General features: G+C 51.5%; 4 protein-coding genes across 38 annotated transcripts in view; 1 reads left to right on the top strand and 3 right to left on the bottom strand.

The window, feature by feature from the left end:
- Positions 1 to 1,493: 1,493 nt before the first annotated feature.
- Bag6 (BAG cochaperone 6) lies at positions 1,494 to 13,913 on the bottom strand. 33 transcript variants are annotated; one of them, XM_031346656.1, is made up of 26 exons: positions 13,636 to 13,913; positions 12,848 to 12,968; positions 10,361 to 10,478; positions 10,069 to 10,265; positions 9,779 to 9,832; positions 9,546 to 9,620; positions 8,343 to 8,596; positions 7,825 to 7,954; positions 7,210 to 7,407; positions 6,768 to 7,020; positions 6,452 to 6,529; positions 6,231 to 6,338; positions 5,995 to 6,107; positions 5,824 to 5,911; positions 5,131 to 5,474; positions 4,366 to 4,657; positions 4,053 to 4,222; positions 3,745 to 3,798; positions 3,515 to 3,617; positions 3,305 to 3,429; positions 3,021 to 3,167; positions 2,863 to 2,922; positions 2,630 to 2,773; positions 2,446 to 2,553; positions 1,881 to 2,027; positions 1,494 to 1,660 (listed from the first exon to the last, which is right to left on the bottom strand). In XM_031346656.1, the coding sequence occupies exons 2-26, from the start codon at positions 12,953 to 12,955 to the stop codon at positions 1,565 to 1,567; spliced, it is 3,564 nt and encodes a 1,187-aa protein (XP_031202516.1). In that variant the 5' UTR covers positions 12,956 to 12,968; positions 13,636 to 13,913; the 3' UTR covers positions 1,494 to 1,564. The 33 variants fall into 33 exon arrangements, with proteins under 33 accessions (XP_031202516.1, XP_031202520.1, XP_031202519.1 ...); XM_031346660.1 differs by having other exon boundaries at positions 5,824 to 5,908; XM_031346659.1 differs by having other exon boundaries at positions 13,659 to 13,913.
- A 2,035-nt stretch (positions 13,914 to 15,948) lies between these two features.
- Apom (apolipoprotein M) lies at positions 15,949 to 19,948 on the top strand. 2 transcript variants are annotated; one of them, XM_031346655.1, is made up of 7 exons: positions 15,949 to 15,964; positions 17,260 to 17,307; positions 17,557 to 17,711; positions 17,993 to 18,072; positions 18,405 to 18,503; positions 18,671 to 18,769; positions 19,817 to 19,948. In XM_031346655.1, exons 3-7 carry the CDS (start codon positions 17,659 to 17,661, stop codon positions 19,840 to 19,842), a joined length of 357 nt encoding a protein of 118 aa, XP_031202515.1. In that variant the 5' UTR covers positions 15,949 to 15,964; positions 17,260 to 17,307; positions 17,557 to 17,658; the 3' UTR covers positions 19,843 to 19,948. The 2 variants fall into 2 exon arrangements, with proteins under 2 accessions (XP_031202515.1, XP_031202514.1); XM_031346654.1 differs by lacking the exon at positions 15,949 to 15,964 and having other exon boundaries at positions 16,577 to 17,307.
- A 115-nt stretch (positions 19,949 to 20,063) lies between these two features.
- On the bottom strand, positions 20,064 to 22,522 carry CUNH6orf47 (chromosome unknown C6orf47 homolog). The gene is made up of 3 exons (XM_031346652.1): positions 22,254 to 22,522; positions 21,931 to 22,056; positions 20,064 to 21,794 (listed from the first exon to the last, which is right to left on the bottom strand). The coding sequence occupies exon 3, from the start codon at positions 21,599 to 21,601 to the stop codon at positions 20,720 to 20,722; it is 882 nt and encodes a 293-aa protein (XP_031202512.1). The 5' UTR covers positions 21,602 to 21,794; positions 21,931 to 22,056; positions 22,254 to 22,522; the 3' UTR covers positions 20,064 to 20,719.
- A 1,193-nt stretch (positions 22,523 to 23,715) lies between these two features.
- Positions 23,716 to 24,673, bottom strand: part of Gpank1 (G-patch domain and ankyrin repeats 1) — a 3,541-nt gene continuing 2,583 nt past the window's right edge. For both annotated transcript variants that reach the window (XM_031347851.1, XM_031347852.1), the window contains exon 4: positions 23,716 to 24,300. In XM_031347851.1, coding sequence (XP_031203711.1) covers positions 23,859 to 24,300 — 442 coding nt within the window. In that variant the 3' untranslated portion in view covers positions 23,716 to 23,858. The remainder of the gene's footprint in view (positions 24,301 to 24,673) is intronic.

Below are 24,673 nucleotides of genomic sequence, written 5' to 3'. Positions count from 1 at the left end.
CCCCGCTGAGGGAGTTCCCCTTGACCCCCATCCCCGGGGCTTGTATATAGATTATAAATATATAAGGGGGAAAGGGGTGGGTGGGGAGGGGTTGTGGGTCTGGAGTCTCACTTCCCCTCTTCTCTTTCCCCTAGTCCCCTATCCCTGGGGCCGTTTGTTAAAAAAGAATAATAAAAGAATTTAAAAAAAAGAAGGGGGGGGCCGGGCAGTGGTGGCGCACGCCTAATTCCAGCACTTGGGAGGCAGAGGCAGGCAGATTTCTGACTTCTGAGTTCGAGGCCAGCCTGGTCTACAGAGTGAGTTCCAGGACAGCCAGGGCTATACAGAGAAACCCTGTCTTGAAAAACCAAAAAAAAAAGTCATGGGTTGTAAGGGATTAGCTGTAATGTTTTATACTAAGTAGTGGATTCAGTAAGTTACCTGTTAATTATTTCAGGGTTCCAGCATTAAGAGTTTGGATGAGGTCAGTGGGTACCTGTCTTAGGGTTTCTATTGCTAGGACCAGTCAACTCTAACAAATCCCGCTCCAGTGACACTTCCTCCAACAAGGCCACACCTCCTAATGTGACTCCTATGAGCGAATGGAGGATATTTTCATTCAGACCACCACATTCCACTCCCTGGGCCCCATAGGCTTGTAGCCATATGTAAAAATACAGTCAGTCCAACTCTGAAAGTCCCCATCTATCAGTGTGAACCATGTTTAAAAGTCCAAAGTCTCCTCTGCTGACATTCTTGGCACAATCTCTTAGCTGTAACCCTGTAAAAATCGTAAATCTGCGTTCAGTGTGGGCACTAGTAACCCAGCAGCAGTCAGTAGGCTGCCTGAAAATTCAAAGCCAAGGTGAGTCTTCAGGTTAGGTCTCAGAGCAAGAGCAGAAAGCTGCATCTTATCACACACTAAAACCAGATCCCCACAATTCAAATGACCCTCTTAGCATGGCCCTACACTAAACCACACTTGATGCATTCAACTGCTTTCCTAAACCAATCAGGTGTATCTTGAGAAAGCTGGTTCCAACTTCTGACTCGGGGGTTTCTGTTGCTGTGAAGAGGACATTTGATTAAGGCAGGCGGGCCTACAGTTGAATTAGTCCATTATGGTACTAGACTTGAGCTTTTTGAAACTCAAACCCAGGGGCACATCTTCCAAGGCCACGCCTATAACTGCCACCTGCTATGGGGTGTATGACCTCACCATATGACCTCTCATGTTCTTGGTTTTCTTTGGCATGGAGCTCAGTCATCAGGCCTTTCATGTTCCAGAGACTAAAGTGAGGGCTCTTGCAGCTGGTATCAGGGACAGTAGAGGAGCATGGGCGTCACGGAATGCTACTTGAGCTTCAATTGATAAAGTGCCACTTTTATATAAATTATATAAATGCTCAAACCACTGACAGACTTGCACACATTCCTTAAGGAGAATATAATATATATGTGTAGCCAGGTTTCTATGGAATGTTTGAAGAAACTTGTTAAGACCAGACAAAGGAGCCAGGAAAATCCGACTTTTATTTCTTAAATACTGTGAAGGAAGGGGGGAAATGGTCCCCTGGTGAGAAAGCTAGGGATCATCAGCAAATGCCCGGTGGGCATTAGGGAAGCGCTGGGGGCTGTAGTTAGGATCTTCCTGCAGTCGTTTTTGGATATCAGACCGGAGCTAGAAAGAGAAAACACGAGTAGGTTTAGACCTATGATCCCATAAAGCACAAAGACCAACCCTTAGGAAATACTTTCCCCACCAGCCATGTTGGCAAGCCCAATGAGATTGCTAAGCCTTCCCAAATGCCACAAGGAAAACCCTGACCATCAATGGAAGCAGGAACCTGGCCCAACCCCTCCCAATAGACCATCCCTATTCTGCTGCAAAGTGGGGGCACCTGCTGCCTGTAGCTCTCCTGAACCTCTGGTGCCTCCAGGTCCCGGCTCAGGCTCTCGGGGCTTGTCAGGGGCCGAGCTCCGGCTGCCTTAGCTGCCCGGCTCACTGCCTCTGAGAGGAGCAGCTGGGGGCCCTCACCCTGCATTGTCTGGGGGACAGGTTGAGAGGGAAAAGGGGATCAATATCAGACCCAGTGCCACCACCCAGTTCACCCTTTCCATTAGTTAGCCAATGTCTATTCTAGTATAGGGCAGGGAACAGCCTGCACATGGTTCTGATAGCAAAGAAGGCACCAGCAGGTCAAACCACCTAGGATTCAGAGCTAGCTATTCTTCAAGGCAGAGCCCACCTTACACACCTAATCACTTGGGAGGTGACACAGCTGAGGAACCAGAACTGCTAGAAAACAGTAAGGTGAAGGCCCACACACCAGTTGTGTGTCCCGATCATGAACAAGTCTGGCTCACAAACAGGCCTCCTAACTAGATGAAGAGACTGAACTAGCAAGCAAAAGCCTCTAGCTCAACAGGGTACTGGAAAGAGACACATCCACAGCAGAGACCAACCTTTCGTCTCTTGGCAGGCATACCACTGAGGTAGGCATCACTCAGGGGCGGCTGAGGTTTCACCTTCCGCTGGCTCTGAATGTCCTGCTGGATAATAGGGACCCATTCCTGGGGAGGAAAGGATTTGCCATAATTCCCACAACTTACAGCTCTTTAACCCACTGGATCACCTCCTGCCACTTACAGGGGGGACTGCAGCTGCCCAGGGTTCTGCATCCGCTGAAGCTCCATCCTGTTCATCTCGGGAACCTCCTTCAGGAGCAGGGGGTGGACCTCGGGACATGGCTTCTTCTGCTGTTGTTCCAGGGGCTGGGGAAGCATTCTCTCTCTGGAAGGCATATAACAGAATTCTTTGCTCCCAAGCCCCCTTTCTCCCAGCCATCGACTCCATATTTTATGTGGCTTCTCAAGCAGTACCTGAGGTCCAGGGGAAGTTCTTTCTGCTCCCTGAACTTCCATTGGCTCTTCAGGAAGTGGCTGTAAAAATAAGAAATATAAGGGCTTGTGGTGGGAGGGGTTGCTCCAGTCCATCTCTCCAGTTTCTTGACACCCCGACACCACCTTGGGTCCCTTACCTGAGGAGGATCACCAACCCTGCGAACATATCTGAGGATGGCGTCGGGACCCACAGGCATGTGCTCCAAGACCACCTGAAGCCTCAGTCCCATCATGGTTGTCAGCCAGCTTACCAAGGATGGGTTCACCCCTCGAGACATGCGGCGCTGAGGGCCAGAAAGCAGATTGACCATGTAACTCGCAATCTATTACATCTAGGGTAACAGGTAGTGTCTGGAGAAGAAAATTAAAACCACAAGACACAATAAAAAAAGGTGGTGACCTAGAATTGGGTGGTACTTACAATTCGGCCATTGATGACAGCAGCAAGTTCCATCTGCTGTCCCCCCAAGCAGTGGAGGTTCAGGGCCAAGCACTCAAACAGGCCCTGGTTACACAGCTCCAGCAACCGGGCTCCAAATCCACTGTCTGCAGGGAGATATGAGAGGGCACATGATCTGGCAGTCCTGAATGGACAGAACACTACCTGTGCTTGGCTGGCCCCCGGCCTGACCTGTACAGTGCAGCACATGAGCAGCGATGCTGTTAAATTGCTCTTGGAGAAATTCTAAATTTGTCCGGATGATATCCACACCTGGCTGAACCTGCACCAAAGACTGAGAGGAGACAACACCAAGAACTCCAAATCAGTACTTAAGATCTAGAAAGCAGAGGAAGTAGGCACACTACCCACCCCTTCCCTACCCAAACCCAACAGAAAGGAAATATACAAAGGACACTTACAAAACTTTCCCGTACATACTCTTCCAGCCCCGTGATCAGTGTGTGGGTTGCCATCTGTAGGGAGCATCACAGGTCAGGTTAGCCCACAGCCTTCCTCCTACCCCTACAACCCCAAAGTCAGGGTTAGCCCACAGCCTTCCTCCTACCCCTCAACCCCAAAGTCAGGGTTAGCCCACAGCCTTCCTCCTACCCCTACAACCCCAAAGCCTTGGCTGAAGCACAGCTTTCAATGGCTGACAGACAGGCAGTCGGGATTAAAGAAGAGAAGTGGGAAAGAGGAAAGCTCTGGGATCTGGGCTTTCACTTACCCGGATGTTGCTAGGCGTGGGCTCCTGGCCACCCAGGTAGTGCTGGTGGAAGAAAGATCGCAGCTGTGGCTGGAGCCGCTGCAGCGGCTGGAAATGGCCATGGAGAAGCATCACAACATCCACCATGGAGAAATTCTGGCACAGGAGAGAGAGCAGAGCTCCAAAGAACCCTAGGGAAAGGGGCGGAAGTGAGCCATTCCCTTCACCTCCTGATCCCACATACCATCAGCTAATCCTGCCTTACTAGTAAAGAAAGGCCAGTACCTCCCCTGGCTGCTAGCTCCCCAAACTGTAACGCCCACATTTTGCTTACCAAGGGCGCCATCAGCCCCAGGCTCAAAGATGTTGCTGGATCCGCTGAGGCGTTGGATGAAGGCAGCAATGCTCTCACTGCTGCCGGCACGAGCCCCCAAGGAGCCCAGGAGGGAGCTCAACACGCCCTGTACCACTGAGGTGAAAAACTCTGGTGGCAGGCTCTCAGGGCCTAAGCCTCCAGGACTTGCTGTTCCACCAGAAGGGGACCCTGGTGGGGGTGTGGTCTGCTGCTCTGGGGCAGGGGGCGGGGGTGGAGGAGGTGGAGGGGGTGGAGGGGCAGTCTGTGATGCCTAGAAGAAGGAATTAAGAATAGAAGATAAAGACCACAGGGTCAAGAATATAAAATTGCACTGTGGACACAAAACAAGAGGCCTGTAAGAGGGGAGAGAGCTAGAGTCTGATCTTGACTTTACAAAACAAACCTATTTTATCACCTATTTTATCAAACCTGTATTTATATGTATGGGCATTTTGCCTTTCTGTGTGTCTGTGAAATGTGTGTGCCTGTTTCCCATGGGGACCAGAAGAGGGTGTTGAATCCCCTGGAACTGGAGTTACAGATGGCTGTGAACCACCATATGGGTGCTAAGAATCAAACCCAGGTCCTCTGCAAGAGCAAGAGCCAGCTCTGACCTCAGCTTCTTAGGACACTGCGTGGGTAAGCCAAGCCAGAGCTGTGACAGCACTGGGTGTTGGCTCAGCAGATCACCTCTAAGAGCTGTCACTCAGCAGCTGGAGCATGACAACAGAATAAGCCACTCACCTGCAAAAAATCAGTCATGCCCTGGAGAAAAGCAGGGACACCAGGCATTGCCACAGTGATGGTGGGCGAAGCCATGCCTGGGCCCCCAACCCCTGGCCCTGCAGGCCCCAGCAGATTTCCCAGGAGCTGAGAGAACTGAAGATCAGCTGCAGAAGGCTGAGGAGGTGGAGGTGGAGGTTGGGCAGGACCCCCAGGAGCAGGGCCAGCTGTGGTAGCTGTGTTGGTAGTGCCAGCACTAGCTGAAGCGGTGGCAGGAGCAGGAGCTGGAGCCGGGGCCGGGGCCTGGGCCTGGGCCTGAGCCTGAGCCTGAGCCTGGGCTGGAGCCATTCCTGGAGTCCCCTGAGCTGTCAGGAACCAAGAAGAGTACAATGTGAACAAGAGCCGTCTTCTAGCTGCCTCATTCCCATCTCATCTTTCCAGCAGGAAAACAAAAACTAATATTCCACAAGGACTAGGTGTAACCAATGAGCAGGACAGGGAGGGTCATCAAGCACAGCTGCATGGATGCTCATTTGCCCCAAAATCTTATTAGCTCAGGCTAACTTAGAAGTTAAGTCTATAGTCTAAGATGTCCTTGAACTCTTGTTATCCTTCAGTCCCAGTCTCCCAGGCCCTGGGTTATAAACATGCACTGTCACATCCAGTAGCAGCTAGAAATACCTAAAGCCTGAGCTAGGAAAGAACAGGACTCACCCACAAGAACAGGCTGCATAAGAAGTTGTCCCACAAGGCCGCTCACCATCTGGGCCAATGAAGTGTTTGTGCCCAGCCCAGCGCCCTGCTGGGGGACAGGAGGATTCAGTCTTGTCCTTCCAACAATCCACCGGGATCTCCCCACTGGTACGTCCCCCAACCCTTGCTCACCAGAGCTCCAGAGCCTGGAGGCCCTCCAGGATGGGAAGGCCGAGCCTGTGGAGGAGTGGGCCGGGCAATCACCACCCGAGTTGGTGCTGTTGGGAAGCCGGGCACCTGCTGTCCTGTGCAGCGAACAGAGACATCAAAGAGAGCTGAGGGCTCAGTGCTTGCCGGCCGGCTAGCAGACAACACCCACCACCGTGAACTACGCCCCACCGCCCAGTCCGCCCCTTCCAGGTCATTACCTGCGGCCGCGGAGGCAACAGCTGCCACCATGGCCTGATGAGTGATCTGGTGGGCGACGGCGTGCATGAACTCAGGGGGCAGGGAGGGCAGCTGGATGAGGGTGGAGCCTGGGGGGTGGGTCTGATGTAACCTTGAACCTGGACCCCTTCAGCCCACCCACTCAGCCCTACCCCGTTTTCTACCCAGAGCTCTCAGCCTACACTGATAACCTTGTTCTTACCCAGGGTCTGTCCATGACCAGGAGGTCCCAGTGGACCAGTGGGAGCGCTCGGCACACCACCAGGCTGTGCTCCAGAATCTAAGCAAAGAAGACAGACAGAAAATTGTAAGAATGTGGGTCCAAGGCCTGGCTTTTTCCTCATTCTATCCACCCTTCATGCCTCCAAAACCCTGCCCTGTCCCCATGACAACAGGAAGGCTGGGTTCCCTTCACACAAACCCAAGGCCAAAGCACCTCCCTCGTGCCCTTCCCACATAGCACTGGCCTTCCCTCCGGCTCCCAAGGCTCTTTTCTGCCAATAACTGTCCTAACTCACCTTGAATGTTCATGTGCATCATGACCACGGGTTCTACACTCTGGTGGGAAATCCGGATGACCCGTGGGTGGCTGGTGGCTGGTGGCGGTGCTGGCCCCGGTGGAGGAGCTCCTTCAGTTGATGAATCAACAGTGGTGGAAGAAGGTGGCAGGGATGAGGCCTGGCCAGAACCCGGGGTTGCTGCCTCTGCACCAGGAGCCGGTGGAGGCCGAGCTCCATTGCCTGTCATGGTCACAGTAGTCCCCACATTGATCTGGAAGAGAGATGGACAAGCAGATAGATATGAGAAACAAAAGAGCCTAATCCAGAGTACCGGAGAGTCACTTCTAGAGACTCCAGAGCTTCATCCCCAGGCCCCTTGCTTTCTAGCCCCCCAGCAGCCGGGAGTCAGCCTACTGGACCACACCCCTGTTCTCCCTCCAGCCAGGATCCTTGCACCCACCTGAATGGGAATGGCTGCCTGCTGGAGCACCATGGGAGTCGTGTAGTGAGACATAGGCCGTACTACATGCAGGTGCCGTGGGGGTGCACAGGCTAGATTGCAGCGCAGATCAGACAATGCCACGAAAGTGTTGCCCAGTAGACGCAGGCTCTCCCCCACCAAGTTGATCAACCTCTGGTCCTCCTCACGGCCCTCATGCTGTGCCCAGGTCACACCCAGAAAAGCATGAGATTAAGAACAGACATGACTGCCTTCTAAAACTATGCCATGCCCTCTAGTCTTTGGAAGGGTCTACATGAACCAAAGCTTTCCAAAACAAATTTTCAAATAAATCCTATTCAATACACATATGGAATTTTCTACAAAACATGGCAAATGTTAAGCATAACATAACAACATAAGGTGTTAATAACAACATCTGTAATTCTTTTTATTCTGTACATTTCCTAAACAAATGAAGGACACAACAGACAGACACACAGACTGCAACATCCCCATCACAGAAGGACACTCTCCTACCAAGGATTCTGTGCTAATATTGAGGCCAGTGAAGGACTATCTGTGTCTCATCCTGTAGCTCTGAGGTATAGAAAGGGAAGGCCATTAAAGACTCACGTTGTTGTTGTAGTCTGTAGTGGCCGCAGCACCCAGGACCTCACAGTAGCGTTGCAGGAAGGGCTGAAGACGGCGCTGCAAGCGCTGAAGCTCCTGGAGCACCTCCACGTGCTCTGCAGGGGACGGGTGGCTGTGGAGACAGCAGGGCTGTGAGTGGAGGCTGTCTTCAGAGACCCCGCAGTTCCCCAGGGATTCTCTCTGCTCTCTCGAGAGCAGCCGAGAGGAAGAAACAAAGCGCTCCCATCCCCCAGCATAGTCCTGTGCAAAGGAGGCAAAGTCACTCAAACCCAGACAAGGCCTCTGCAAACCACCACTCCAGGCATCCACGACCATCCTGCCTTCTGCTAGGCTGCCAGTCCTACCCACCCGTATCTACATGAGCTGACCTCTGACCCCACAATACTACAACCATAAGACCCACCCCTAGCAACCACTTCCTCTCCTCAGCCTTCCTACTCCTTGCACTACACCATGACCAACCTCCCTCTGAGTCCCCAAAGGTTCCCTGCATCTCTCACTTGGGTGCATTTGTCTCTGGCGCAGGTGCTGGGCCTGCTGGAGCTGGGCCTGCTGGAGCTGGGCCTGAGGGTGTAAGCTCTGGAGTCTGGGCTGGCGGCCGCTCCTCCATTTCTTCTGACTCCATGGGCTCTCGAGGAGGAGCTTCACTTTCGAGGGGTTCTGATGTTTGTGAGCTCAAAGTTACCGTCTCTGGGGCCGCAGTCGGTGTCTGTGGGGGTGGCTGACTGGCCTGGGCTTGGGGTCCCCCTCGACACTGAGGGTAGAAGCAGAGTCACCAAAGGCAGAATAATATTACCACTGTTGAGATTTATGCCTACCAAACAAGTCAAGAGTGGACATGGCTCCCCGAAAGCAGGGCTCAGCATCCCTGTGACTGGCGGAGACTGGACACACAGCCAGTGTCTATAGCGTGTACAGAGGAAGGAAAGCCTCCCCTAGTTTCCACAAAGACAAGGAATGATCCCAGGCTGCAACTATAACACAGCTGACAAAGGCAGGATGCCTCTAAACTGAACAAGACAGTTAAAAGATAGTTAAGAAGTGCCTGGCAGCAGCGGCAACAACAAAAACAACAACACACAACTTCAATCCCAGAACTTGGGAGGCAGAGGCAGGCAGATCTTTGTGTGGACAAGGCCAGCCTCATCTACAGAGTGAGTTCCTGGACAGCGAGGGCTACACAGAGAAACCCTGTCTCAAAAAAAACCAACCAAACCAATCAACAAGCAAAAATAAAAGAAGGAAAGTTTAAAATTGCAGCATGCAGCCAAACCTATATTCACAGTACTTTGAAAAGAGGCACTAGGAGGTACTGGGAGTTCAAGGACAGCCCAGGACAATGTGAGTAAAAGAAGGGGGTTAGGGAGTTAGCAGTGCCCACCTCCTTAAGTTAAGGACAGCTATGACATCATCTGGCAAGTCTGAACTTTTCACACACCAGGGCTCAGAAGGAGTGGCAGTAGCACAGAGCAATAGCACACACCTGAAGTCTGTCTCGCTTGAGAAGCTGAGGCGTGCAGACTGACAGCATGAGACAGTCTCACAAAGATACTATCTCTGCCTAAAAGAACTACAGAGAAAAGCCCAGACTAGGAAGGCAACCTCCTGCAGCCAGTGTGGATGTTGCCAGTAAACGTTCAAGACCATGAGAAGAAAGGGAAGGAACACACAGTAAACTCTAGCCTACAGATTTGCCCACTCACCTCCATCCGGGACAGCAAGGTCTGTATATCTCTAATCATGTGCTGAGCCATCACCAGCCGTACCCGGGGCTCACTCTGTAAGACACGGATGTTCACGGAAGGTCTGAGAGAAAGTCATGAACGCCACAACATACTAAACCAGTTCCCAGGCATCTCCTCAGCCAGGTCCTCCCCCAACTCATGGCCTCCTTCTCCCAGATCCCCTTCCCTGACCCTCCCAGGCCCCTCAATACCTGAATTGGGGCCTGTTCCATGTTGATGTGAACATCCACAGCAGAGCCGTCACTCTGGGGAAAGGGCAAGGGAAGTTGCTCTGGGAGAAGCCACATACTAAAACCTTCACACTACCAATTCCTTTCCTCCAGCCCCTACCCTTTCTTCAAAAACCGAGGCCAGTACAGGTCAGACTGCTTTCCAAATCAAATGCAGTCTCTCAAGACACCTATCTTCCAAGCTCCCTGCAGCAGCCATAACCAAAGCTACTCTTCCCACCAACCGCTCCCACGTAAGAACACAGGCTCACAGGAAGATTGAAGGTTCCAACCATGACATAGCTGTTGGCATTCCGGTCGTGCACAGAGGCCCCCGGGCCCCGAGTGCCAGGCAGCGGTGCCCCACCATGAGTGGCTGAGGCAGAGCCTGTCCCAGAAGATGCTCCAGAAGGAAGCGGAGTCTGAGGGGGAGCTCGTTCCACCAGGTGGATGACCTTTCCCCCAACATCTGCAGGAAAGAGAGAGACACAGCAAACCTTTTAAGTACGTAAACCTGTGGCCTCCAGACAGCAGCCTTAGCCTCAGCAGCCCCTAGCCCCTTACTGTATTCCTGGAGCTTCTTATCATCTTGTAGAACCCGGCCCTGGTAGATGAGCCGCTGTTTCTCGGAAGGGATGCTCACCGAGGCGGCTATGTGTTCCTTAAACTCCTTTACATTCATCTGAAAGGAGAGCCATGTACTGACATCAGAAAGTGAGAGAAAGAATGAAGAGGGAGGGACACCTGACTTCAGATGCCAACATGAAAATCAGACAGTCTCACTAGTCAACTCTATCAACCGGCCGATATTTATGAGTCCAAAAAAAAAAAAAAAAAAAAAAAAAAAAAAAAAAAAAAAGTCAGGCTAGAGGGTCAGGCAGTGGTGGCACACGCCTTTAATCCCAGCACCTGGGAGGCAGAAGCAGGTGGATTTCTGAGTTCCAGGTCTACAGAGTGAGTTCCAGGACAGCCAGGGCTACAACAGAGAAACCCTGTCTCAAAAGGAAAAAACAAACAAACAAAAAACAAACAAACAAACAAACAAACAAAAACAAAAAAAGAGCTCATACTGATCTTGCAGAGGACTCCAATTTCCAGCACTCACATTGGGCAGCAGCTCACAACTACTGGTAAATACAGCGCTAGGAGCCCAGCGTCTCTGGCTTCTATGAGCATCTGTACCTAGAGGCAGAGGCACATACCCATGCGCACACCTGTACATAATTAAAAATAAGTGGAATGTGGTGGCGTACATCTCCAGCATTTGAGAGGCAGAGGCAGGTGAATCTCTTGTGAGTTTGAGGCCAGCCTGGTTTACATAGTGAGTTCTAAAATAGAACTATGTAGAGATTGTCTTACATTAAAAAAAAAAATCCAAATAACAAGAACTTAACTAAATAAAACTAAATCTTATAAAAGAAAAAGAAGCCAAATAGCTCTCCCTTCCTCCTTCTTGGCTTCCTATCTAGAGAGCCTAGTGATCCTTTTCTAAACTAAAACAATAGCAGGAGTTTACGGCCATAATCTCAAAGCTTAATGCAGATAGATGGGCACTGTGGCACAAGCCTCTAATCTCAAGAATGCAGAGGCAGGCGGAGCTGACTACCACGATAGCCATGACTGCAGAGTGAAACCCTGACTTAAAACACAAAATGAGGGGCTGGAGGGATGGCTCAGTGTTGCTCTTGCACAGTACCAGAGTTCAAATCCTAGCACCTACATAATAGTTTACAACCATCTCTAATAGAGAAGGGACTATAATTTTCTAACTTCCACATGAGGAAAAGGCCACAGGTTAAAGGATCTGATATGCTCTTCTGACCTTCTTAATCAAGTGCACACATATATATTTCCAGACAAAGCACTCACATATAAAATAAAAACAAATAAAAGCTTTTAAAAGAAATTGAAAATACGCATGGCCCAAAACAACCATCACCAGCAATGGTAAGTAACACGGGGTTGGGAGCCAGTGTCTGGAAAGATAACTAACGAGGAAGGTCAGAAAGGAACACACAGTTATATATGATTCAGTAGTAAGTACTCTATGCTAAGTCCAAGGTTCAATGCCCAGGAGAACCATACACATGCATAAATAGACAAATAAAAATAAGGGGAGGGGGAAAAAGAACAAACAAAACAAAAATAGTAACAGCATACACCTGACACCCCAACTTTGGAAATCAGAGACAGGAGGCTGGCTCGTCAGACAAGACCATCAGCACTAAGACATTTCACTATGCAAGACCCTAGCTTAAAAAAAAAGGCCAAACTAAATCAGATGTAAAACATCCACAATCCTATAATTCTGTATTATAATCCTAGCGTATAGACAATGGAGGCAAAATGGTCAGAGGCCAAGGTCAGCCTGGGTTATAGGAGACACTGCCCCCACCTCCCAGAAAGACAAGTAATTCTTGGTAGGGCAGAATTAACTATCACATGTACCTACTCACAAAAGTCTATGTGGCTTTTTAAATATCTGCTTTGGAAAACCATAAAGATGACCTGCTCATGATGGTGTCTCAAAGACTTATGCATGAAAAAACAAAAGATAATTGTGGCCATACTGCACTAAGGTCAAGAGACACAAGTTATGTCTTAGCTATTGGCAATTCTACTTCACAGTGTATGAAAGCAGGTTTCTTTAATCTTATAAAAATAGTACCAACCTGTGAACAATCTGTTTAAACAAGGACACACACACCATACTTGTCTGAGGCCCCTGTAACACACCACACTTGTCCGAGGTGCCCCCTGTGTTGTGTCTGGTCCCAAAGGCCAGAGGCATGTCTGTCCCTTTGGGCTGGGGTCTGCACAGAATAAGTATAGATTCCTCCTCTTACTTCCCTCTTCACTGAGTTCTGTCAAGGTGAAGACAGACTAAAAATCTGCCTCACTCAACAGTAACCATATCTCCTCACTCAATAGGAACCTCAGATATCCTACCCAGTAAGGGACAAAAGAGTCAATGGCAAGAAAATCAGGCGCATTCTTCACAAGACAAACGAGCAAAAGGGGTCTCGCATCTACAAAGTACTGGTGTCTCACCTGGGCCCCCACAATAAAAGTCCGAGTCTGAGAGTCCAGGGTCTTCACCAGTACCTCCAGGCTGTCAGGCTCCTCCATAGCGGTACTGGCACTATCACTCGGCTCCATGGCCGACAGCTCTCTAAAGAAGAACGGGGGGGGGGGGGGGGGGGGGGGGGGGGGGGGATGGTTCGCTATCGGTCGCACTGTATTTTATACACCCGGAAGCCTCTCTGGACCCAATCTCCGCCCCAATCCTTCAAAAGTTTCTCATACACAAGCACGTATGTCCATCCTCCTCCTCATCCCCCCTTTTTGATTCGGGGGCCCAGGAATAGAAACACAAAGGGTAGGAGATCGACGGCATAGGGAGATGAAGGACGAGAGGTGGGAGGGGCTCCACAATGCCAATCACAATAGGGAGAGCCAGTTGGGCTAGGAATCAGGGAAGCAAGCACGAGACCGATCAGAGACCAGTGTCATCACCGGTCGCGACCGAGCAAGCGCCCGAGAGATCGGGAAATCCTAGGACAACGCGAGGGGGGGAGGGGGGTCGCGCTAGACTCGGCAGAGAAAAGTGGCTTCGCGCACGCGCGCCACCACGATCGAACCCGCCTAAATCAACACAGACCCAAGACCACGGACACTCACGGGAGGCCGGACGGGCTCGCTGACCGCCCCCTTCCTTCCGCCTCCGCCTTTCGTCGGTATTCCAGCAACACGACTTAACCAACACGCGGCCAAACACATACAAACACACATACACAGCCCACCACCCTGTGGCTCCGCCCCCGACTTCCCCACGGTACCGTCACTTCCGGTCTCCCCCAACCTGGCACCAAGGGCCACTTCCGTTTCCCCGATCGTATTTGGGGATCTCGAGGCGGTACTTCCGGCTCCCCCAGTCTCCCCCGATTTACTTTCGTGGGGCACGATGAGAAAGTCCACAGCCCCGAACAGTGAGTTTCTGGGGGGGCGAGACGGGCCGGGGCCGGCCTAGATGGGAGGGAGCCGACCACCCGGAGGAGCCGCCGCCGTCGCCGTCGCCCGGGGGACCGCACTGCGCCTGCGTGAGCCGCGCTACGCGTGCGCACACTTTAATTACTTCCCCGCCCCCCTCCGGCTATGTGCGTTTCTTTCCCTGCGCGCGACAGGGCGCTACCCGACCGGGGTGGTTACTGTAAACGCCTGAAGAAAAAAAAAAATCACTGGGTGGAATGCTGCAAGTTCCTCGAGAAATATTGTGAGATTTGTGTGGATTGCACCTCGTTAATCAACGTTCCTGTTTTGACGGCCAGAGAAATTAACAGGCACAATTCTAACTACCTTAAACTCTGCAAGACCTCTGGTCCTCCCGTCATTTCTGCTCTTCCGGAAGCCTCTCTTTTTCGTGGACGGCTGGGTGCGTTCCGCGGGCTATGTTGGCTTGTGCCCGACTTTACTTCCTGGCGGGATTAGGCCGGTTGGGCGTTTTGCAGACTTTGGACACCTTATTGGTCTTTGAGAGCGCCGAGGAAATGCCATGTTTAAGGATAAAAAAGCATTCTATTGCTTTTTTTTTTTTTATTTCTGAGACATTTCTACTGCTTTTTAAGAGCTTTGTTTCTACAAAAAAGAAAAGAAAGAGAGAGAGGGAGAGAGAGAGAGAGGAAGGAAGAAAGAAAACAGGTGACTTGGGGATCGGATTAAAGGACAAGACTTTAAGAAAGAGGATTGAAAGATCCACCGCCAAGAGAGTTGAGCAGGGTGGGACGGTTAAATTTCCCACTTAATTCTTAGATGCCGCTACTGATGAGAGAGCTCCAGTAAGCGTTGTATGATGAGAGTTTTTTGGTTTGGTTTGGTTTGGTTTGGTTTTTCGAGACAGGGTTTCTCTGTGTAGCCCTGGCTGTCCTGTTACTCACTCTGTAGACCAGGCTGGCCTCGAACTCAGAAATCCGCCTGCCTCTGCCTCCCAAGTGCTGGGATTAAAGGCGTGCGCCACCACCGCCCGGCATGATGAGACTTTTACATGCAGTCTCACTGTTACCCTGAATTACCTGGAACTCATAAAGACAATGTTCCCCACACCACCACCCAGTGCAGGGTCGTGTGTCACTCTACCAGACTATATTTACGTTTTGAATTTTATTTTTCCGTGACAGAATTTCACTATATAGGTCTGGATGTCCTGTAACTCACAGAAAACCACCTGCCTCTCTGCCTTCCAGATGCTGGGATAAAAGAACTTAAATACTTTTTTAAATACTGGGGGGTGGGGAGCTGTATGGCCTGCATTGCGAAAGTGTGGAGATCCGAGGGAAAATGTGGTGCCCTTTCACTGTGTAAGGACCTGGGGATCATGGGCTTGCCATCCACCAAGCACCCTCACTGCCGAGCCACTTCCCCAGACCCACATTTAGTATTTTATTATAAAAATTTCACGGGCTGGAGAGATGGCTCAGCGGTTAAGAGCACTGGCTGCTCTTCCAGAGGTCCTGAGTTCAATTCCCAGCAACCATATAGGGGTTCATAACCATCTGTAATGGGATCTGACACCCTCTTCTGGTGTGTCTGGTGTACTCATATAAATAAAATAAATTAATAAATCTTTAAAAATCACTGCCAGAAGTTGCAGTGGGTGCTTTGCAATCACTAATGGTAATGGACATTTACTTCGGACTTGATGTATACATGATCTCATTTGATCCTCTGAGGCTAATGGGTTGCTCATTCCCCAGATGGGGAAAAAAAGAGATAGAAATTAATACAATTGCTCCAGGAGGCTGGATCATTTATACCACCAAGTTTGCTTGGTGTGCATGAGTTCCCACATCTAATAGTCAAGTTAGGGGTAGGGTTAGGGTTAGGGGTTGGGGTTGGCGTTGGGGTTGGGGTTAGGGGTTGGGGTTGGGGTTGGGGTTAGGGTTAGGGTTAGACCCGCTCTTAACACTAGTGTTACACTTTTTTTATTTTAAAGATTTATTGCCGGGCAGTGGTGGCACTCACCTTTTATCCCAGCACTTGGGAGGCAGAGGCAGGCGGATTTCTGAGTTCAAGGCCAGCCTGGTCTACAGAGTGAGTTCCAGGACAGCCAAGGCTACACAGAGAAACCCTGTCTCAACAACAACAACAAAAAGATATATTTATTTATTATATGTAAGTACACTGTAGCTGTCTTCAGACACCCCAGAAGAGGGCGCCAGATCTCATTACGGATGGTTGTGAGCCACCATGTGGTTACTGGGATTTGAACTCAGGGTCTTTGGAAGAGCGGTCTGCATTCTTAACTGCTGAGCCATCTCTCCAGCCCCCAGTGTTACACTTTTTGACTATTAGCATCTGATAGAATGTCTTCACTACTGCCAAAGTCTGAATAAACATGAATCCATTTGTCAATGAGCTCTTCCCGCCTGTGTTCTTACTAGTTCCCCTACTACAAGCTCACAAGAGAACTCTAACCTAGGCAGAGTGGCACAAGCCTTTATAATCTTAGCACCTGGGAGACAAAGGCAGGCAGATGATCTCTATGAGTCCAGCCGGCTTACATAGTGAATCCCAGGACAACCAAAGCTACAGAGTGAAATCCTATCATAAAAAAGAAGAAGGAGGAGGAGGAGGAGGAGGAGGAGGAGGAGGAAGAAGAAGAAGAAGAAGCAGCAGCAGAAGCAGAAGCAGCCAGGCAGTGGTGGCGCATGTCTTTAATCCCAGCACTTTGGAGGCAGAGGCAGGCGGATTTCTGAGTTCAAGGCCAGCCTGGTCTACAGAGTGAGTTCCAGGACAGCCAGGGCTACACAGAGAAACCTTATCTCAAAAAACCAAAAGAGAGAGAGAGACAGAGAATTCCAGAATTCCACCATGCCCTAGCGACTGGCTGGTGCCTATTCTAACACTTATCAGCTCGCACTGCAATGGTTTGTTTGCAAAGCAAAGCTGTTTTCCGCTTAAAAAAAAAAAAAAAAGTGTCCTCCAGGATTAGCTAGTTCCTGGCAAACAATTGAAATTCCAGACTCGCCCAGTGAATGAATGAAAGCAAGACCTAATCCAGGTGCTTCTCTTTGGTGCTTCACTTAACAGCAGGGCTCCCATCAGACACAGCATGGAAGACTCTTGAGTTTCCACTGTGGGGCCCAGCCTTCCTTCTAAGGCCTCAGAGTCACTGGTCCTGCCAGGGTATATAGTAGAGTGGTTGCATCCAGAGGAGGGGGAGGAAGGCCCCGATGCCATAGTCAATCTGGGCTTGGGTTGGAAAACAAGGTTGAAGTTACTTATTAGCAGGTTAAAGGGTCAAGGGTCGAGTCAAGGGGGCTGGAGGCAGAGTGGACTGAGCGGCCAGCAGAGAACAGTTAAGGCGGAGGTCCCCTCAACTGCAGAGCTCTCCTCCAGAGATGTTCCACCAAGTTTGGGCAGCTCTACTCTCTCTCTATGGCCTTCTCTTTAACTCCATGAATCAGTGCCCTGAGCACAGTCAACTGACAACGCTGCGAATAGACGACACGGAGGTATGGACTGAGGGAAAGCCTAGATGGTAGGAGAGGAGAGCCTTGGGTGGGTGGGTAGCTCAAGATGGCCAGAGAGCATGCTGGGAAGAGAAGGGAGGAAGAGGGTGTGTGGGAGGCACTTGTGGCAGACAGTGAAGGCCACCAGAACGGCAAGCCCCAAGTCTTGCTCTGCTGACAGATGGGGACGTTGAATGGATGTTGCAGCGCACTTAGCATCTCATCCTTTTGCTCCCTTCATTGGCTCTCCAGGCCCCAGAGCCCCACCTGGGCCTGTGGTACTTCATCGCAGGGGCAGCCCCCACCACGGAAGAGCTGGCAACTTTTGATCCGGTAGACAATATTGTCTTCAACATGGCTACCGGCTCTGCCCCAAGGCAGCTCCAGCTTCAGGCTACCATCCGCACGTGAGTGTCAGGAGCAAGGAGGCAGAGGCACCACTTGGGTGTGTTCTCTGCCCCGACTGTGAACAGTCACCCCACACAGTGTCAGGCTCCATCACTCTCTGCCCACTGAATTCCACAGCGTAGTAAGTCACCTTCTGGAGACAGACTGGGCCTCGCTATCTCTTGGTGGCTCGAAACCCAAAGAGCTAGGGTGTGGGGAAGAGGAAGATGGAGTAAAGGTGGTTACTGTGTAGTTGGGAATGACACCCCACCTTCCTATTTTAACACTGCCGCCTCTGCAGGAAAAATGGGGTCTGTGTGCCCCGGAAGTGGACATACCACTTGACTGAAGGGAAAGGAAATGCAGAACTCAGAACGGAAGGTCAGTTCCCACCAGCCCTCCCCTTGTCTAGTCTCCCTGCGCTGTCTCCCCCTCAGAACTGAGGCTTGAACCTAGGACCTCCTGCATGCTACGGAAGCATACCGTCACTGAACCGTGTCCCCAGACCCTCTCTATTCTGAGACAGGGTTTCTCTGGGTTACCCTGACGGTTGTTGAGCTCACCCTGTAGCCCAGAGCACTGAATGTGGACAAGCCTTGAATGTGAAACCCTCCTGCCTCAGCTTCCTGGGCGGCCGGGATCATGGTCCTCACTAGTAGGCCTGATCCAGTGAGTCTGCACCTGTCCTCACGATCCTCTCCTGACCCCAACAGGGCGCCCAGACATGAAAACAGACCTGTTCTCCAGCTCATGCCCAGGAGGAATCATGCTGAAAGAGATGGGCCAGGGTTACCAACGCTTTCTCCTCTACAGTGAGTGGGGGTACAAGGCAGGCAGTGTCCGCGGGGAACTGGAAGGCCAAAGAGCTCTTTAAAATCCTTTCAGAACAGGGTGGGCACTTTAGCAGGTCTTTTGAGAACTGGGAAGGCAGGGCTGAGAAGCAGGAACTCACTGGCTGGGATGTTCCCTGTCCTTCCAGATCGATCACCACACCCTCCAGAGAAGTGTGTGGAGGAATTCCAGTCTCTGACCTCTTGCTTGGACTTCAAAGCCTTCTTAGTGACTCCCAGGAATCAAGGTGAGGGGTTGAAGCCACCACCAAGTCCTTATTGTGAAGAGCTCTGCGCAGTGTCAGCAAAGGCCATGGCCAAAGGCAGACACTATCAGGGTGGGCACACTGACCCCGCTAATTCTCATGGGCGTGAATGGCGCCAGGACTTGTGTGGAGTCAGGAAGACTGACACACACTGTAATCTCCAGGTTGGCCTAGTCTACAGAGTGAGTTCCAGGACAGCCAGGGCTATATAGAGAAACACTGTCTCAAAAAAATAAAAAAATAAAAAATAATAAAAAAATAAAATAAAAATGAGAGCTGGAGAGATGGCTCACTGGTTAAGAGCACTGACTGCTCTTTCCGAAGGTCCTGGGTTCAAATCCCAGCAACCACACAGTGGCTCAGAACCATCCGTAATGAGATCTGATGCCCTCTTCTGGTGTGTCTGAAGATAGCTACAGTGTACTCACATATAATAATAAATAAATCTTTAAAAATAAAAATGAAGCTGGGCGGTGGTGGTGCACACCTTTAATCCCAGCACTTGGGAGGCAGAGGCAGGTGGATTTCTGAGTTAGCCAGCCTGGTCTACAGAGTGAGTTCCAGGACAGCTAGGGCTATACAGAGAAACCCTGTCTCGAAAAACCAAAAATAAATAAATAAATAAATAAATAAATAATAAAAATAAAAATGAAAAGAGGAGAAAGGTAGTGTCCGAGTCTTTGGAGCACTGGTCCTCAACCTTCCTAATACCGCGATCTTTTAACACAGTTCATGGTATGGTGAACCTCCCCCACCCACCATAAAACTATTTCGTTGCTACTTCGTAACTAATTTTGCTACTTTTATGAATTGTGTAAATATCTGACAGGCAGGGTATCTGACAGAAATCCCTGTGAGAGGGTTGTTTGATTCCCCCAAAGGGGTCATGGCCCACAGTGATCCAAGAACCACTGCTTTAAATAAAGGAGAGGGCCGGACAGAGAGAGGAGGAGTCTCCTACCCGACTCCTGTACCGATGGCACTCCTCCCCTGGATGACCACCCTCTAACTCTCCCCCTCCCCCCACAGAAGCCTGCCCGCTGTCCAGCACATGACTTCACCTGCGTCCTAGACAGACAAGATAGGAGCCGAGCTTCCAGGGGAGAAGCCAGAGACTCCCGCTCCCTCCCATGGATAATAAAGATGATGTATCAATCCTCAGCTCCTGGGTTTTGTCTGCAGACATCAAAGACATCACACGTCCACTTTGACCCTCCCCTCCCCCACCTCACACCCTGGGCTGTCGGGCATCAGGAAGAACACTGAGTGGAACCTCTCACATTGGATTGGTGTATTTAGGATGTAGTGTGGCACATTTATTGCTGAGTGGAGAGGCAGGCGCCGTGCTCCCCCCACTGCCCGTCAGAGCTGCCAGCTCGTCTGTGCTGGTCTTCATGCCAGCCTGGCCTGCAGCAGCCCTGTTTCTTCCGGCTTCCCCCAGACCTGCAGACCCTCCCTGCAGGTACCACAGCACCTGTAGGCCCTTCTTCTCCTTCACAGCCTTACTCTCCTCTGGATAGTTCTGGTCCTAGGATCCAAGGGACACCATGGGTCTCCCCGTCACCTCTTAATGCAGAGATCTCTGTCCTGCCTCTGGCCCTGTCCACCCCGGGCTTGGAAAGGCCCCGTGGCGTCCATTCTCCACGGTTGCTTTTATTCTATTTTGCTTTTAAAAAGTGAAGGTGGAAATTAAAAGAACAAAACGGTGGGTAAAGGTAAAAGCGAGAAATAACAGCTGGTGACTTCAATGGTCATGCCCCATTGTCCGATACTGGCCACCCTAGACAGCCCCATCTGTCTGTGTGTGATTGGAGCTCCTGTGCCTGAGTTCTTCCCCATCCCTGAGGTCCCTGTGCTTACAATCTGGGTTTCCCCACCTTCCTCCTAAAGGCCACCCCACTATCTTTACCCTTTGCTCCCACCCACTCCCAGTCACACCACCCTTCCAGGACCTTCCCTCTGCTCCTTGGCCTCCCTCTCCTGGCCCTCGCTCTCCCAATCAGCGGTCTCCTCATCCTCAACAGGTTCCCGGAGGCTGACAGCCAGCACCAGGGCCTGCAACAGGCCAAAGAGGCAGGCAAAATGCAGGGGGTGGGCGGTAAGTAGGCTCAGCACAGCGTGGAGCCCGTGTAGGGCAGCCAGGAAACACAGTAGCCCATGGAGCCAGAGGCCCACAGGTCCTCGAAGGCCCAAAGCATCCAAAATGGCTCGGAGTGGCCTAGAGCAGAGAGCCAACAAGGCTGAGCCAAGCAGTTCCAGCAGGTGCAGGGTCAAGTTGGTAGAGATCTGCAGATATTCCTCCGGGTCCTGCAGGTAATGTGAAGGAGCCCCTGGCTCCCCGCGTAGCCAACGCAGCAGCTTCTGACGGCGACCAGGTTTCTCCAATAGGGCTTCTGACCCAGTGCTGCCTAGTCTCCCTTGAGGGGACACTCCAAGGTTCTTCATGCCACCTGAATCCGCAGGATCCCAGTCCAGTTTGGGAATGGCTCCTCCAGTCTCCAATCTTGCAGGCTCTTGAATGGTAGTGGCAGGCTTGTCCCGTTTGAGGGAACCCATTCTTTTGCTCCCCAGCTGATCCACTCTGCTGTCCCTGCTAGACTCTGGAGCAGCCCTGGGGGTCCTCCGTGTCCCCGAATCCTTGGTCTTAAGAGGTCCCACATCTCCCATGGTCTCTGGAGCACTGTCCCAGTCACTCCCTGAATTCTCGGGGGAGCTGTCCACCCGTCTGGGTTCTGGGGCAGGCAAATCGGCCTTTGTTGATTTCTTTCGGCCCCAAGGTCGAGGTAGCCAGCCACCAAGCCGTCGAAGGAACATGATTGAGCCGTGCAATGAGTTTCCCAAATCTGTGACCACTTCCTGACTCTGCTTAAGTCTCTCAGGAGCTCCTCAGGAGCCAGAATCAGTTCCGGTTCAGAAGAGGTATCTGCTTGGTGATGCCGTCCTACTCTGAATTTGGAAAGGACTCACACAGCCCCAAGTGTGGTAAATGGTCTGCTTCCGTGTCAGTCTAGGGGAAAAGAAATCCATTTGCCACCCCACACACTAACGAGACTTCTAGGGCCCGATAAGGCCAGGGTCACCCCCACGATGTTCTGTGCTTTCAGATTTCCCTCCCAGCAGTCATTGCCCCAAGTTTCACTCACCAAGACCACATCCCAAGGTGCCCCAGAAAGGGGAGAGGTGGTGCTCCATCGAAGAAAGAAGGTGGTGGCCCAGGGTCCTTCGGTCCTGAATCTGAGGAACCTTTAAATCGCTGCCCAAGGAAGTCTCTGTTGAGAGGAAGACAGGATGGAAGTGTCCAGCGAACTCCAGTGTGTTACGTGAGCATCCCTTAACTTAGGAAGCTATCGTTCCACAAAGTGGCCCCAGATGTCCCGAGAGGGCGCAGCTGAGACGCGGCCTCCGCAAGGTCAGAACAGAGATGTCCTTGGAGATCGCAGACGCAAGACACAGTGTGCAGGCCTACCTGGGGACCCAGCGAGGAGCTGTGGGGCCCAGCGTCCGGGGAGCGGCCTCCGGGAGCCGTGCGAGCCCGGAAGCAGCTGTACCGGTCGGGAGGGACCAGCGGGGGCGGAGCTCCGCAACCCGTGAGGCGGACCCGACAGAGCGACCTCCCCCGAAGCCCCCGCGACTCACTAGCGCAGGCGTAGAGAGAGGACCACCTAAGGCCAGATCCTGAGTGCGAACCCGGGTTCTGCGGTTCACATCCCAGACCATCCCACCGCTGACTCTGGCTAGGTACTTTAGCCCTTGGTTTGGGATTTTTTTTTCTTTTGTTTTTCAATGTAACCTTGGCTATCCTGAATTAGCTCTGTAGACCAGGCTGGCCTCGAACTCAGAGAGATCTGCCTGCCTCTTGTTGAGATTAAAGGCGCGCTCCACCACTGCCCAGCTTTGTTTTTAAGGACAGGTCCCCTATATATGTAGCTAAGGAAAGGCTTGGACATAAGTAGCCCAGACTGGCTTTGGGTCAATCCTTTTGCCTCTGCTTTCCTTATGTTATGGACTCTGGCTGCTCTGTGGTTCTTTCCCACAACCCCCTCCATTCCTCCATTCCTCCCCTGTGATTTCTTGTAATGCTGGTCCAGAAAGGTAAATAACCGGAGCCACGTGATCTCAGCAGCCGCCCTTTGGCCTCCCAAACAGGGCTTTGAAAGCTTTCATGTTCCTAGCACTCTGTATAAGCATCCCACGGGGTTGGGGGTGCCAAGTTCGAAAGAGAAATGTAGGAAAGCATATTGTCTGGTTTTCAGGGACTGAAGTGGAGCCCTAGGACTGCCTTAAGGCCTTGGAGTCCTAACTCAGTAAGCAGGTACGAAGCCCTAGGATACACACACGTGCGCACACGCGCGTACACACACACACACACACACAAACACACACCTGCCCCCATACTGTAAAGCCCCACAGAGCACTCCTGAGGCAGCCTTATCTGAGCTTGAAGGCAGTCTGGTCTACACATAGTGAGAGACTGTGTCTCAAAAACAAAAGAACCCCCCCCCCAAAACAAAACAAAAAATCTTAAACTTTTTCTCTGGGAGGTCAGAGCTCTGGTTGAAGCTAGAATGTCACATAGGTTAGATGACATTAGCTGCACTGGGCAGTCCCACAGGACTTCCTCTTTGGGGGCTTTCAGCTTCCCCACCACCAGGCATTACATTTCATCACAGCTGGCTTTCTCAAGGAGTTCAAGGTTTGTGTCCTGTTTTCAGCACCTTAGCACACTTGGTTTATGATACATGTCACTGACTCGACTGGATTTGGCCTAGACACACTCAGAGGGGCATTTCACATGGGGAGAGGGGATCATTCAAGGAGCATCTCTTTTGTCACTCAAAGAGCTTGTCCTTTTGGCTCAGATGAGACTTCCAAGTGACTCTCAGATTTGTTCCAGTTCCCCACTGTATCATGCAAGAAAGTAAACAAGCCACAAGGAAGGAAGTTTATTTATCTCCCAGGTCTCGGCCCTTCTCTTGAAAAGCAGAGCCCAAGAGCCAAGGCCCAAGGGTCTGGAAGTCCAAGTCAGAGGCCCAAGTCCAGCCAGTGACAGACCAGGCCCAGTCCGTATCGGTCAGAACTCAAGGTTCATGTATAGTCTTAGATCTCGCTCCCAGGCTCGGTCCTTCTCTTCTTGCCTTCTGTTCTCCCTCTGACTCTGCGTGGCAACTCGAGGTACTCTCTCCCTCCCAGACACAGCCCGGGTATCCCGAGCTGCAAAGTGTGTGACTCGGGGCTGGGGTGGAGATCTGTAGCCCAATCCTTCCTGGTCCCTTTTGAGGATGGTGGGAATAGGGTTGGCCCGGCCTTCACCCCGGGGCCCTAGTCCCATTCCTGGCTCCCAGCCACCTCTTAGCAGCAGCCTGAAGCCAGGACTGGAAGTGGGCACCCCAAGGGGAAGGTTGGAGGGCTGGGGTCTCCTGGACAGTGACAGCAGGTGAGCAGTAGATGTGCGGTGATTGGAATCTTCAAAGTGGGCTCCACAGTCCTCACAGAACTGGGGGGAGGAGGGAGAGCTGCAGAGGAAGAAGTAAGTTAGAGGGGAGGAGAAGAGACGGATGGGGCCTCAAGTTGTTCAGGCACCAGGCAGGGCAGAGCACCTTATCCCAGGGTTAGGCAGGTGCTCTGACCAAGCGACGCCAGCTCCTCTCCATTTGTCCAGAAAGGACTATTCAGAATACTGTTGGGTAGGCCTCAAGCTCTCAGGAATAACAAGTAGCGCTTGTATTTATAAAGTGCATGCTCTGCGGCAAGCAACGTTCCATCACTTTCCACATTAACCTACTGCATCTTAACAACCCTATGGGGCCAGGCAATGGTGGCGCACACCTTTAATCCCAGCACTTGTGAGGCAGAGGCAGGTGGATTTCTGAGTTTGAGGCCAGCCTG

This window comes from Mastomys coucha, unplaced genomic scaffold (assembly GCF_008632895.1).
Source record: "Mastomys coucha isolate ucsf_1 unplaced genomic scaffold, UCSF_Mcou_1 pScaffold3, whole genome shotgun sequence".
Lineage (NCBI taxonomy): Eukaryota > Metazoa > Chordata > Mammalia > Rodentia > Muridae > Mastomys > Mastomys coucha.
This window is presented reverse-complemented; position numbering and strand designations above follow the sequence as displayed.